Genomic DNA, 14,795 nt, shown 5'->3' on the forward strand with positions numbered 1-14,795 from the left:
GCAATAATAAAATACATGGGTTTGGTTTAAAGAAGTAAATAACGTTCAGCAACTATGTCGTAACTATGTCGTGTAATTAACTGCAGAGCTTAAAAATATAATGTTTATATTCGACAAAATGGTACTTAGTAAAAATAAGTTAATGAATTAGTTGAAGAAAAATGTAGAATAAATTTTGTGTCTAATATTAAATAAAGTACTTTCTTTTAAAGTAATAATTATAATAATAGCCAATCACATTCATCAGCTACTGTTTTACTCTTTGATATAACCACCATTTCAATAATTGTGCTTGTCATGCCGGTTAAGTTGTAAATTCCTGTTAATTACATACAAATATCTATTTATATACATATACCTTACCTTTCTTGCTTGTTTCTGATATAAGCTGAAACAATTATTGAAACTCTGTTTTTGAATTGATTGGATTTACGAGTCAGTTAGATTTTACTAAAAGGAAAATATGGTGAAGAAAGTGGTGAATGATGTTGAGATGAAAGATGTGGCCAGCCCGAGTAGCACCACTGGTGCTGTGAATGGGGTGGAGAAAGAAGAAGTGAAAAAAGACCCTGACTTACTCACATTGGAAGGTGCGTGCTGTTATTGTTCATACTCTTTATTTATAGAATTATTTTTGAAATATTTTCTTACACAATCGATCTGTGATAACATCTTTTAATAATATAATCAAGGAATCATCAACTTTTTTTCTTCCCATTCTGATTATTTGTGACTGGCAAGAGTTCCGAAACTGAATGTAGCATGGAACCAAGTTTGTGTTATCTAATGCTGTATCAACCAGCAGTTTGTCTTTCTCTTAAGATAATTGTCCATGGTTCTTCTGTTTGAAGGAAGAAGCCCATAACTTTTAGAATTCTTCAACAGGATGTTGTTGATTTATTATTCTGTGGAGAGATGAAATACCAGACCTGTTTTTCTAGTATAGAGTAAGTTATTTATTATAGTGAATTCTTCATAACGATGTAATCATCGTAAAGTAAGAGTATTTACCAAATTCTGCACAAGAATTACCTGTACTACTTATACCTTTTCTATGGGTTTGTTGAATTATTTACAAACTCTAGAGATTTAATCTCACGAGATGTATTGGTCTTCGGTCGTTGAAGACCATAAGTCTGTATTTCTAAATGAGAAAGCAACTTTGAAACTAACTACTCTGTGTTGCCTTTATTTAGTGTATAAAATTTATTTTGTTTACATTAGATATTTAGGACAACGGATTAAGAAGCTCGGATATGATTGATTATGAGGTGAAGATAGTTGAGTGAGATTAATTGTGTCTGTCTCAAGTTTAAAGTGGTAACAAAGGATGCTATCTAGATTCAGTAATAAACATTACATGTTTATTATTGAATCTTGAAGGATAAAATATTTCTCTGCTAGGTCATGGTTGTACAAATGTTTCGTTATGATTCTCGCATGAGCACAGAATTCAGAACTTCATTTTGCCTGTTACATCAAAACACTGGCATCTTCTCCGGAGATGGGATATGTCTCCTCTAAATTAATGCTGCTGAAACCAGACTTTTGCACTCTCTGCACAAATCCTTATCATTTATGAAAGGGTTTTGACTAACTGGGAAGACTAACCATTAAAGGGATCTTTGAGTTGAGGTGTGGTTGGCAATGAAATTTCAGAGAGACATAAGGTTAGCTTTACCATTTTTTTAATAGACGGTGTTTTGAAAGTTACAATTACCAAAACTGTAAGCAATATTGGGATTGTCCTGTAAAAACTGCCGTCAATGTGCAACGTTTATGAGTGTTTCTCAGATGATTAGATTGAATACGTACAGAGATTTTGAAACTATATGAGATTCAGTTTTGTTTTCTGAAATATGTCTGTTTTATTGCCGTTGACTAAGATCAAGTTATCAAGAGAATCTCAAGAAGCTTTTAGTTTATGTTTTAAAACAAGTTTCGAATATATGGAAGATGCCTTTATGTAAAATGAAGGAGGAGTATGACTGGGGATGAGATGCAGGTTTTTGAGAATGAAACGCAAAAAGCAATTGATCCCTGAAATTTTCCCATGTAATAGGATGGATGTTGAATGCAACACGTTACACTAGATCATATGGCAGTCCAGGTAGTTACAGGTAGATGTAACTGGTAATTTTGCCAGAAGATTCCCATGTGCTAAATATGGTTATCAGGCATAAAAATCACTAGTGGCCAGTGAAGAATTTGACTCCAGACAATATGAGTTTCGTGTTAGGAATGACAGGTTATATAACAGTGCAAAACCAGTACTTGGTAAGTTTGGTTGGGTTGATTTTCTTGGAAACATTTCTTTTAGTCTTATGCACTGGTAAGGCTCACTTTTAAAGATAATGTGAAAGAGACAGGGAAAAGAGATGTTATGAAGAGGAATGACATATTTGAAATCTTGTTGGGAAGGGGTTGGAATGTAATTATAGATGGACAGAAGCTAAAAGTCCATTGCATCACAAAACCATCTTTTGTTTTTGAGGTGTTTTCTTTACAATAGTTACAATGCCTTTTGTTTGGTATTTGTAGATTTTTCCTACAACTCATGAAAGAAATTCCTGTTGTATACTGTGATTAGTAACATTGCCTTTTAGTAAACTGCTATGTAGCTGTGTCTAACAGTAAAGGTACACGACAAAAAATAAATAACCAGTTACCATTTTACTCAAAGGCCCCATTTTGAAATAATTGAGCCTTAGCTAATATGAGTGTCACCATCTTCATCTTAACTGTGAAAAAAGAAAGCAATTCTAATTTTTTACCATCTTCATTATTGGAACCAAAGAGACAGAACTTTTTAATTGTTTAATACAAAGCCAGTATAACATTAGCGAGCAACACAACTGAACAAAATTTATTTCATTCTAAGTATTACTTTTATAAGTAGAAGGATGTCATGAAGGTGGAAGGCTAAGGGCATCTAGCAGTAGAGACCAAGCCAAAACAGACTATGGAATCTGGTGAGGTCCCTGGCCTTGTCAGTTCCTGTCATGCCTCAGCCTGGAAAATGGATGTTGAATGTTGATGATGATTATAATTTTTTGAACTGTTAACTTCATCTATAGAGTTTATATTTGCAGTCTTTATTACTACACAGTTTTGATCTGTTTAATCTCTAATAATCATTCTTGGATACAGACATAATTCCAGAATAGATCTGAACTGGAAACTTTTATTTATAAATTAAGTGTAGTGATATCCTTGTACATCAAGCCACTGACACGTAGACATGTAAACATTTAGGAGGAGATGCAGACTTTGCAAACTGCAGTGAAAGAAACCCATATTTAAGATTAGCAACACTGAATAAAAACTGCATTGAGTAGTTGATTCTCTAAGTCACAGTGAAGCCCCAACTATGAGAATCATCATCATCATTTAATGTCCGTTGTCCATGCTGGCATCAGTGGGACAGTTTGACCAGGGCTGGTAAGCTGAGGGGCTGCACCAGACTCCAGTCTGATTTGTCATGGTCTCTATGGATGGATGCCCTTCCTTATGCCGACCACTCTGAGAATGTAATGGGTGCTTTTATGAGCCACTGGCATAGGTGCCAGTTGTGTGACACCAGTATCTGCCATGGCTGCAATTTCACTTAGCTTGATGATGGGTCTTCTGCTGAAGCACAGCATATTACCAAAGGTCTCAGTCATTACCTCTGTGACGCCCAATACTCAAAAGGTGCTTTTTATGTGTCAGTGGCACAAGTGCAACACTGACATTGGCCACATTGCCTCTGTGAGGCCCAACACTCGAAAGGTGCTTTTTACATGACACGATTACGATTTCACTTGGCTTGACAGGTCTTCTCAAGTATGGCATTTTGCCAAAGGTCTCAGTCACTAGTCATTGCTTCCGTGAGGCCCAGCATTTGAAGATCATGCTTCACCACTTCATCCCATTCTTCCTGGGTCTAACTCTTCCACAGATTCCCTCCACAGTTAGAGATCAGCATTTCTTTACACAGCTGTCTTCGTCCATACGCATTACGTGACCATACTAGCACACTTGTCTCTCTTGCACACCATATCTGATGCTTATGCCCAACTTTTCTCTCAAAATGCTTACACTCTGTTGTACTTGCACACTAACATTACACATTGCGAAGCATACTAGTTTCATTTCTTTCAAGCCTATGCATGTCCTTGGTGGTCACAGCCCATGTCAGTACATCTATGAACTAGGGGCTGGAGTATGTCTGAGAGTGGTTTTGTCACTATGATCAGTTACTAGATCACCCATTACTCAGGCATGCATGCTTGTCAGAAAAATTTTACCCTGTCTAGGAAATGCATTGGAGTATTGTTGCTTAGTAGTGGAGGCGCAATGGCCCAGTGGTTAGGGCAGTGGACTCACGGTCATAGGATCGCGGTTTCGGTTCCCAGACCGGGCATTGTGAATGTTTATTGAGCGAAAATGCCTAAAGCTCCACGAGGCTCCGGCAGGGGATGGTGTCAAACCCTGCTGTACTCTTTCACCACAACTTTCTCTCACTCTTACTTCCTGTTTCTGTTGTGCCTGTAATTCAAAGGGTCAGCCTTGTCACACTCTGTGTCACGCTGAATATCCCCGAGAACTACGTTAAGGGTACACGTGTCTGTGGAGTGCTCAGCCACTTGCACGTTAATTTCACGAGCAGGCTGTTCCGTTGATTGGATCAACTGGAACCCTCGTCGTCGTAAGCGACAGAGTGCCAACAACAAGATTGTTGCTTAATAGTGATACATGGATGCTGAGTATGGAATGAAAAAAAATCAACCAACCTGTTGGGTTGGATGTGTGATGTTAGCATGCATTTGATATTGAGTACAAATGTTAGGGGAAAAACTGGGTATCAGAGATGTGTAGTACAGGAAAGAAGATGCAATGATATGATTTGTATGTATATTAGTGACAGAGGCACTACAAAAACTGAGAGGTAATAATTATCCTCACTTAAATGTGGATGTTCTGTTAGAACAAACTTTGCTGTGGTAGTTACCATGAGAGAAACTCTCATATTGGCTTTTGGTGCAAAATGCACACTTGTTTATATTGTTAGTGGGGAGATGAATCCCTATCACCTCCAGCACTGAGACCACCAAACTTTCCTTGGTCTTATCAATGATGGATGCTTGATTGCTAGAGATAACAGTGATTCATCTCCCCACCAGCAATATATAGAGAAACAGTGCCAGAACAGGTGCTGGTGTTGCAATTGGTCAGTTAGCTTGTTGATTTTGATTTCTGGTGGTGCACTGTGTCCTTGAGCAAGATATTTTATTTCACTTCGCTTCAGTCCACTCAGCTGGCAAAAGTGAGTAGCATCTGTATTTCAAAGGTCCATCCTTGTCACATTTTCTGTCATGCTGAATCTCCTTGAGAACTACATTAAGAATATGTGTATCTGTGGAGTGCTCAACCATTAATATCACTGTTCTGTTGATTGGATCAACTGCAACACTTGTTGTAACAAGTATAAATATATTATTAAAATTCATTTATTGCTAATTCTTTCCTTTTGATGTTCCTAGTTTTTCAGTTTTGCTCCAGAAATATAAATTCTTATTCATTATTTCAGATATTAAAGAACAAGTGAAACACATTGAAAAGGCTGTTGTTACAAAAGAACCACGTTTTATGTATCGTGTGATACGAGCTCTGGTGTCAATCCGTAGGAGAATTAATCATGCAGTTTTGAGACGTTTACTAATGGCATATCTTGGCAACCAACCTGCTGCACAAACTTTATGTTCCTTTCTTGAAGAGGTTAGTTTATACATATAATACAAATATATGTTTTCGCTTTTATTTTTTTCCCCAGAAAAATGAAGTTTATAAATGTTTTACTCTCATCATCATCATCATCATCATCGTTTAACGTCCGCTTTCCATGCTAGCATGGGTTGGAATATTTTGTATTTATTTTTCAGTTCTAGCATGATCTGTCCAAATTCAGATTGTTTCATCTTCTAATAATGCAACACTAACCACAAATATGGGAATCTTTTATCTTCTATCTTTTACTTGTTTCAATTATTAGACTGTGATCATGTTGGAGCACTGCCTTGAAGAATTTTTAGTTGAATGAATCGACCCTAGTACTCATTTGTTTTCTAAACCTGGTGCTTATTTTATCAGTCCGTTTGCCAAACCACTAAGTTACAGGGATGTATACACACCATTGGTTATGAAGCAGAGGTGGGGGACAAACACAGAAACAAGATACACACACACACACACATATATACGACGGGCTTCTTTCAGTTTCTGTTTACCAAATCCACTCGTAAGGCTTTGGTTGGCCTGAAGACACTCACCCAAGGTGCCACGCCGTGGGACTGAACCTGGAACCATGTGGTTGGGAAGCAAGCTTCTTAGCACACAGCTACTAATTTCAGTGAAATTGATTAGGCTGTATGGAATAAAGTTATTTTGATCTGCTTGGGATATTTCATGTTTTAGTCTGGGATCATGCTATGTCCTGCAGAATTTAGTTCTATGATCTATAATGTGATAGTCAAGAAGTGCCCTTGAAGTTAGTTTATCTGAAAATTTTGCTGGGTATTGCAGTGAAGGCAGTTGTTAATAATCTTCAGTCAACATAAATTTTATTATTATCTCTTAGATTCAGTGATCCCTACTGTGTTATATAAGAAGGCATTTGATTTCCAGCACCCCATCAATCCAGCAAACTGGAGATTTTGTGGGTGGATATGTGAAGTTGTGAGAATATTTTTCACTCAGTTTACCTGGAGCTTTTCGTTATAATTAGTGAACGTGGTTATGAATTGTGTCCCTTGCATCTATATGTGTGGTCTTGCACTAACTATATTTTAAAGAAAGTTGAATGAAACTGAGGATGGAAAAGACATTTTGCAGCTATTTTGGCACGTATATTATATTAGTCATGATCATTTGTGAAACTAATAGAATCTTGGAAGGATTATCTAGCCTTAGTGGGTTAATTGTAATTTGGTGTTTGTAGCTAGATTTGTTGTTGTTAACCTAGACTCGTAGATTTAGGAATAGTTATATTTAAATATAACTGAAAGAAGCAAAGAGAAAATAAACTCAAAGGGACCACTGACATAAATTTGGTTTAAAAAAAAAGGGGATAGGGTGGAGTGAGGGGTTGCACTGAATACCGTATGTGATAAAGTCTTAATTTATTAAAATTTCCTTAGTGGACAGGAAAAGGGAAATAAAAGCTTAATGGTGAATGTTAGCAACTTCAGATAAGAAGGGATGATTTTAAAACTATAAAAAATAAAATGTCACTGAATTAACTATGCTAAGAGAAAAAGTCTCTGTAAAGAATAACAATGGAAATGCATTTCTGTCATTGGCATATTGTCCTTTTCACTTCTGAACAGATCAAAGTTTTTTTTTTATCTATGCAAAATGAGTTGTAAACATTCTTGACCCAGAGTAATTTGCATAGTATAAATGAAAACGAACTAAGAGAAAATAACTCAAAAGGGTCATTGGCATGAGTTTTCATGACAAAGTCAAAGGAAGGTGTACTGAATGCTCTACATAGCAAAATTCTTAATTTATTAGAATTTTCTTTGTGGACAAAGAGCAGATAAATGGTTGCATCAGTATAGTAGAATTTGAGTGAAACCGAATCACATAATTCAACCAATGAAATCTTATGCTACTGTTTTATGTTTACATTGGAATTTAGTCTCAGTATGGTAGTAATTGTTAAGGTGGTGAGCTGGCAGAATATCTGTTAATATCTGTTTTCCATGCTGGCATGGGTTGGGCATTTTGACAGGATCCAACAGGTTGTACTGTCCCAGTTTCGGCATGCTTTCAATGTCTGGATGCCCTTCCTAACACCAACCATTTTATAGTGTACACTGGGTTCTTTTTTTTTGTGACATCAGTTTCACTGAGATCACCTTATAATTGGCAAGAGTAAATAGCCTCTCTCGACTAAGCAGGAGGAAAGGAAATAGAGCGGTTGTTTAAGTGAGGTGTTCAAAAGGTTAAAGCAGTGGTTCTCAATTGAGGTCCATATAAGATATTTTGGTGGCGGTTCACGTAACAAAATAGCAAATTGGGAATCCACAGTAGTATTTTAAGGACCTCTGAAAGAATTTTGTTCGATGTATGTATTGGTATGTCTTGTAAGAAACAACTAGGTTTCTTTCTCCAATATTTTACACAGTTCAATGTATACAAGTTAATATGTGAATAACAAAATAGGAATTTGGAAAGAAGTATCTATAAAACTAGTTTTTAAACATGAAACGGCTAATGGGTCTACCAGAATAAAATGGTAATCAAAGGGGTGAAATGGTTAAAAGTATGATGGGAAGAGTAGGAACAGGTTTACTGTTGTGGAGATTCCTGGCTACCTCACATTTTGCATGGATAGATAGAAGAGACAAGTGGTACCCAGATGTGAGTAAATATGGTGGTTATGAAGTACCAGAATGGTAACATGTCCAGGAAGGTGGATAGAAGGGAGCTTGAACAGAGAAGAATCAGGTAGTGTGGGAGAAGAGTGAGAGCTAGAATAAACATGAGGGTGGAGGTGGTTGGATGTATACTGGGGATAAATGAAGTGAACGGTGAAAAGGAGTGGTGTGGTAAATATGAGATGGAGACAGAAAGAAGGATGAATGCTGATTGGGAGTGACAGAGGAATGAGAGTGGTAATTGCCAGTATAGAAATAATGGCAATATGGTATGGTATATAGTAATAGGTTCTGAATTTTGTCCAACAAGAAAGAGCATTTTGATTGCATAAGTGATGAGAGATCTTCAGAATGCCATTCAAAATATCACTGCAACATGGTCAAACAATACAACACTAACACATAAACCCTGGTTTTATTGAAAATGCCTAATTGTAAATAATTGATATTTAATCACCTTGTGACAAAATTTCAAGTCTGCACAAGTTGAGAATGATTAATTCAAAATGTGTATAAATAAGCATGACATTCGACAGAGTGATCTAAATGGTAAAGAGTTATTGCCCTTCGATTTCGGGTTTTTGTTCTACTTCTGCAATTTTTCTAATTCTATTACAAATCACCTGTAAGAAGAAAACCATCAACATAAAGGAATTTGATAGTTGGTCTTATTTATACTCTTCTGTTTTGGTATGGAGGACTATAATGAATTGCAGGAGACTGAGAACCAAGCCCTGGTGAACTATCTGCTCACTTAATTTGTTGCTGTATCCCATGGTTAACTCTCATCTTAATGACAGCATCCCTGTACATGGCTGTCACTGGCCATTCGTTTACACCTAGCTTCTGCAGTGACCATTAGATTAGGAAGCAAGGGGCCCTGTCAGAGCCTTTCTCCAGGTTTATTAAAGCCACGTACAGTGGCTTATTTTTTGCGAAACATTTCTGCAGTTGTCTCACTAGGAGGAGAGCATCAGTAGTGCTTTTCTCTGGCACAGAACTGAACTGCATCCTATCTAGTCTCAACCTTTTCCTAAGTAGTTTTGCTATAATTCTTTTTGTAACTTTCAAGATTTGGTCTAGTTATTTGCTACCTCTGTAGTTACTCACCTCTAAAGCATCTCCTTCACTCTTATAGCATTTTACTATAATGTTGCTATGCCAATCATTAGGTATATCTTACTGTACAACCTTGTGGGACTAGGCCATATCCCATCCCACTCCACCAGATATTTTAAACATGTTGGTAGTAATTCCTAAAAGATCAGACCCTTTCCCTGTTTTCATATCCTTTATTGCTTTATCTGTCATACTGCTGCCAAATAGAATGGCTAGTCCCTCTGTTAGAAGGTTTGCTTTCTCCCATGCATTTTCCATGTTTACTTGCCTTTCATAGTAGCACTTCTATGTCTCTTTCTTTTCAAAGTCACTAAATGCAAGTTATCCATCTTTACACACTTCTCTCTGATACACTGTCTTGCAATCTGGAACACCTCATGATTCTCTTCTTCACTCTGTGGAATTGTGGCAAACCTCTTCCTTTGCTAAATATATATGTCATCTAGCATCTCTTTTAGCAGTGTGGTACAATTCACTGTTACTCCCATTCTTCCAATCCTGTCACTTAGCTTTTATGGCTGTCTGCTTCATAGTTCCACTACCATGTCACCCTCAGTCTAGATGGAACTGTACATCAATCACAGATTTGGTCTGTAGTTCTCAGTAGTTGTTCTTGTAGTCCTATGTGTTATACATCTCTTTCTCCTCTTCCTTCTTATCTAAGGGTTAGGGATTTTAACAGACTGGCTTTTGTGTGTGCGAGGCCTGCTACCTCTAAGTTTGGAGTTACTAATGACTAACCTATGCTGACTGGTGCATTCCTCACCTGGGAATTACTTTGCATTTACACACATCTGTCCCACTTTTAATGAAGATTTAGTCAGGCTGTCTTGTGTGCCAACCAGATTGATAGGTGTTCTCGTGACTGATTGGTTTCCTGAAGTTAGTGTTGCAGATCATTAGGTCATTTGCAAGATCCTTGTTCCCTCCTCATTTCAGAAACCATATCTATGGCCTCCATGCATACTATGGAATTCTGCAGGATACTCCCCAACGTGTCTGTTGAAGTCACTAACCATGCAGATAAAGATATTGTTCATCATTGAGGTAATCAAAAAAGGGTATCATAAAGATAATCCTTTCGTTCATCCAACAGTCCCAATAGAGTAGCATAGGCAGAAATAATAGTGCAGTTTACCAAGACTAGTCTAAGACTCCTATTACACACTCTGACTATCTCATTCACTTTGTTCATTCATTTCTCTGCTACAAGTATGCCCACACCCCAACACTTAAACTATTGCCTTTCCAGAAGATTTTATACCCATGTTCTTAGCCAGTGAGGAGTCTGGCTGAAGCTTCTCTCCATCTTACCTCTAGCATAATAGCACACATCTTTGTCTCCATTCTAGTATTTCCTCAATCTCATCAGGCCTACATTGATTGTGGCTGTCCTGTGGATGTGTACAGAATGGGAAGAGTGAGTAGGGAGCTGAGGACCATCATGATCACCATCATCATCTAATGTCCGTTTTCCATGTTGGCATGGGTTGGATGGCTTGACAGAGAGAGAAAATGGATTGCAAATGCTCATGTCCATGCTTATTATGAAAATGTTTATAGAGTCTAAAGGAAAAGCAGTACAGCTGGCCACAATAGGAATTATGAATGAATGAGAAAATGGATGGATGGATGGATTGCAGGGCCTTGAGTGACTATTACATTACATATTTAAGAGAGAGAAACAGAGTGGTCAGTACAGTAACTTTGTTGGTATTTGTGTGTTCTAATTGGCAAACAGATCCAAGGACCACATGTGGGTAGCATGCTAAGAGAATACAGAGGAAGTAAGATAGGGATGGAAAAATAGAGATGGGTATCACTAGGTCTCTGAGAGGTTAATAGCAAATCAAAGAAACTTAGAAGTGAAAAATAATGGTTGAGAATTTTTACTTATGATAATACAACACACACACACACACACATTGGTATGCATACACCCTCCCCATACATGCTTATACTAACCCAAATACCAGCCACTGCTTGGAATAAAAACTCTGGGATTAAGTGTTGTGAATCAACAGTTGTATAGTGAGGAAACTGTTTTCTATCCTGAAGAAACTATGAACTACCCCAATGAGTTTTGGTCTCAAGATCATCTTTAACTTATATATATATATATATATATATATATATTTCAAAAATTGTTTTGGATTTCCCCTTATTTGATAGGGAGGATGCAACCAGCCAAAACATTTTGTTTTTGAGTAGTTCTGGAAATTTTTTTCAGAATTCTGTTTTAACCTTTAGTATTCAGAATACTCTGTCAAGTGTAATGCTTATTTATCCACATTGTTTTGAATTAACCATGCATTGTAGCTTTGAGATTTCAATGATGTGATTGTATGTTTTTAGAATGACATTGTAAGATAGTTGTGAGAGGCTGGATCTGGTTGGTTTGAACATAGAATATGTAGAATATTTCAGCTGGATGTGGCCCGTTTAAATACTAAAAACTTAAAACACGGGAGATTTAGCTTAAAAGTAGATTTAGGTTGAAGATTTTAGATTAGTATTTTAGGGTAAGGTTAAGTTTTAGAATTTAGGGTTGGTATGTGGGTTTAGAGTTAAATAGAAAAATGAGATTCAAAACATTCTGCTTGTAAATATTTTCTTTCCTTTTTTTTTTCACCAAACTGTAATCCATTGTTTAAACAGAAATCCAAAGAAGCTTTCTGAAAGACAAAATAAAGTTGTGTGGGTTATTTAGTCTCATACTTTGCCTAATGTTTGCCTGGAAACTTCCTGGTAATTCGAGTAAATTACATTGTGATATTAATGTCAATTTCCTGTGTTGTCAGCCTAGGCAAAGCTGGGTGAAGTGGTACTACCCTTAGCCTACCCGTACACATCATTTCTCTTCTCCTCTGTCAAAGGTATCATTTTTACCCTATTGCTGGTATCCTCGAAACCCACCTGCAACTCATGTATCCCCTTCTCAACCCTTACTCAACTTTTACAGATGTTGCTCACCACTCTCTCCCACTTTCCCTATCTCTTCTCATACACACTCTTGCAAACCTCCATTATCCCCACCCACCACTATCCCCACTACCTGAAGTGCCACTTGGACACCTCATCACCATTGTATGTCTCCTTGGCGATATGCCTAATTCATTCTCACTTTCCTAAATGTGAGTAGCCATGAAGCTCCCCTACAAAGAGAACCGGCTTTATCCCCTCAGCCTCTTTTGTTGACTTGTGAGCCATTCGCTGATCTCATAAGTGCCAGCCCAAAAAATGCACTGACACACTGTAAAATGGTTGGCATTAAAAAGGACATTCAGTCATAGAAACCATGTCAAGTAGACACTGGAACATGATGCAGTCCTTTGACTTGTCTAACTGTCCAACCCATGCAAGCATTGAACATGGACAGTAAATGATGATGATTATATATGTATATATATATATATATATATATATATATATATATATATATATATATATATATATAAAATTATTATTTCTAAATCTCTGAGCGAGAGCCATTCAGTAATAGTACTCTAGAGTCAAAATAATTTGCCAACATAATGTGGCAGTCCTGGTTAGGACGGATGTTACTCTCTTGTTTGAAAATATAAGGACACAGATAGTGTATCATGAACGATGTTTCCGGGGCTAAATGACAGTAACAATCATCCTAACCCGGACTGCCACAATAGATCCACTTATTTCGGTTAGTGACTTATTCACAAATATTCCATGAATGACGATGCCTTTCATATCACTTCAGCCAGTTGACAGGCACTGCATGAAGAACTTTTCAGACTTATTTGAATTGTCATTATCTCATATCTGATTAGCCTGTTATTACATAACATGCCTCACGATTTTGGTATACATACCTTATTGGTATTTGCTCTTAAGTTCTGTACTCTGGGAACACATTGAAACCCTTTTCAGGGCTACTTTATTTGAATTGTTACTATCGGGTGACTAAGTTGCATATTATTATGTAACTGACTTCACGATTTTGGTATTCATAACTTATTGGGATTTCCTCAAAACAAGATTCAATGTAAGATGGTTTGGTGAATTTTTAAAAATATTTAAATGTAACTTCTTCTGTACTTGGAGAATATCCCAAAAGAAACATTTGATATCTCATTTGTGAAATTTGGATGAATATTTTGGGAAATATGACTATTTGAATGGTCAGTGAATTGGTTGAAATCTTGCCTTATTAGGCCTAAATGAATAATTAGTTATATTTGTGATGTCATATCTTTGAAACTGAGGTGATGGTCATCTTGAGATTATGCAAATTAATAGCATCCATGAAATAGTAGTTGCCTATCTTGAAAATGAAACTTTTTTTTGTGAATCTTTAAATATTTATGTGAAGCGTATTTTGTTACATGTAACTAACAGATGATTTTGTGAAATTTTCAGACCTAGTTAACTCTAAAAGTACAAACCACAGGGACTTGAGTTTTGGCACATTTGTTGTAGGTATAGAACTAAATAAATCGTGAGATTTTGGGACATGATCCCATTTCAATAAAATTTTAAAGACAATAAACAATTAAATGGCGGAGCTTGGGATCACACATCTACACATGACCTTGCTTGGTGTGTTTGGGGGGGGGGGGGTTAAACAGTTTTTTTTTTGGCTTAAATCCTAGCCAGGGACTAAACAAAATCTGTGTTACTTCTGCATCATCATTCTATAAAACGTGTTTATGGGGAAAAAATAATGAAAAACATCAATACATGTCACAGTGACAAAGAAAAAAGAAAATCATAAATTTAAAAAAAAATTTTTTAAACGATTTCCCCTTTCATCATTTTCAAGGGTGTGGTGGAAAAAGAAATTGGAAAAATCCCTGTCAAAACAGAAAATCCAACTTATGTGGGCATCCTTATCCAAGCCTCTGCCAATTAAATCAGAATGATTAAAGTCCGTTGCATGCTTTTCATTCATTTTCAGGCATGGCTATATTGTCACCTCTAAGGAAACAAATAGTAAGTGGTGTTCCACAGGACACTGTCTTAGGGTCACTGCTATTCATAGTGGCTCTCTCAGAGATGCTCTCTGTTGCTCTGATAACCACCCTTGCTAACTATGCAGACAATACAAAAGTCACTCAGAGGATACAGAACCCTGGAGAGGCTACACACATGCAACAAGAGTTAGACACAGTATACAGGTGGGATGACGATAATAACATGCAGTTTAATGCTGGAAAATTCCAAGCCCTATGTTACCAGGACATGAAGCCAAATGAAATGCAGATATGATACATTGGC

The 14,795-nt window shown here is 36.8% G+C and overlaps 1 protein-coding gene across 1 annotated transcript in view; it reads left to right on the forward strand.

Annotated features, from left to right (window-relative positions):
- Positions 1 to 273: 273 nt before the first annotated feature.
- The window catches only part of LOC106884432 (26S proteasome non-ATPase regulatory subunit 3), a 170,619-nt gene continuing 156,097 nt past the window's right edge, over positions 274 to 14,795 (forward strand). Inside the window, exons 1-2 of the mRNA XM_014935818.3 lie at positions 274 to 590; positions 5,573 to 5,760. Coding sequence (XP_014791304.1) covers positions 464 to 590; positions 5,573 to 5,760 — 315 coding nt within the window. The 5' untranslated portion in view covers positions 274 to 463. The remainder of the gene's footprint in view (positions 591 to 5,572; positions 5,761 to 14,795) is intronic.

The sequence above is a fragment of the Octopus bimaculoides genome, chromosome 16 (assembly GCF_046866305.1).
Source record: "Octopus bimaculoides isolate indiv1 chromosome 16, ASM4686630v1, whole genome shotgun sequence".
Classification (NCBI taxonomy): domain Eukaryota; kingdom Metazoa; phylum Mollusca; class Cephalopoda; order Octopoda; family Octopodidae; genus Octopus; species Octopus bimaculoides.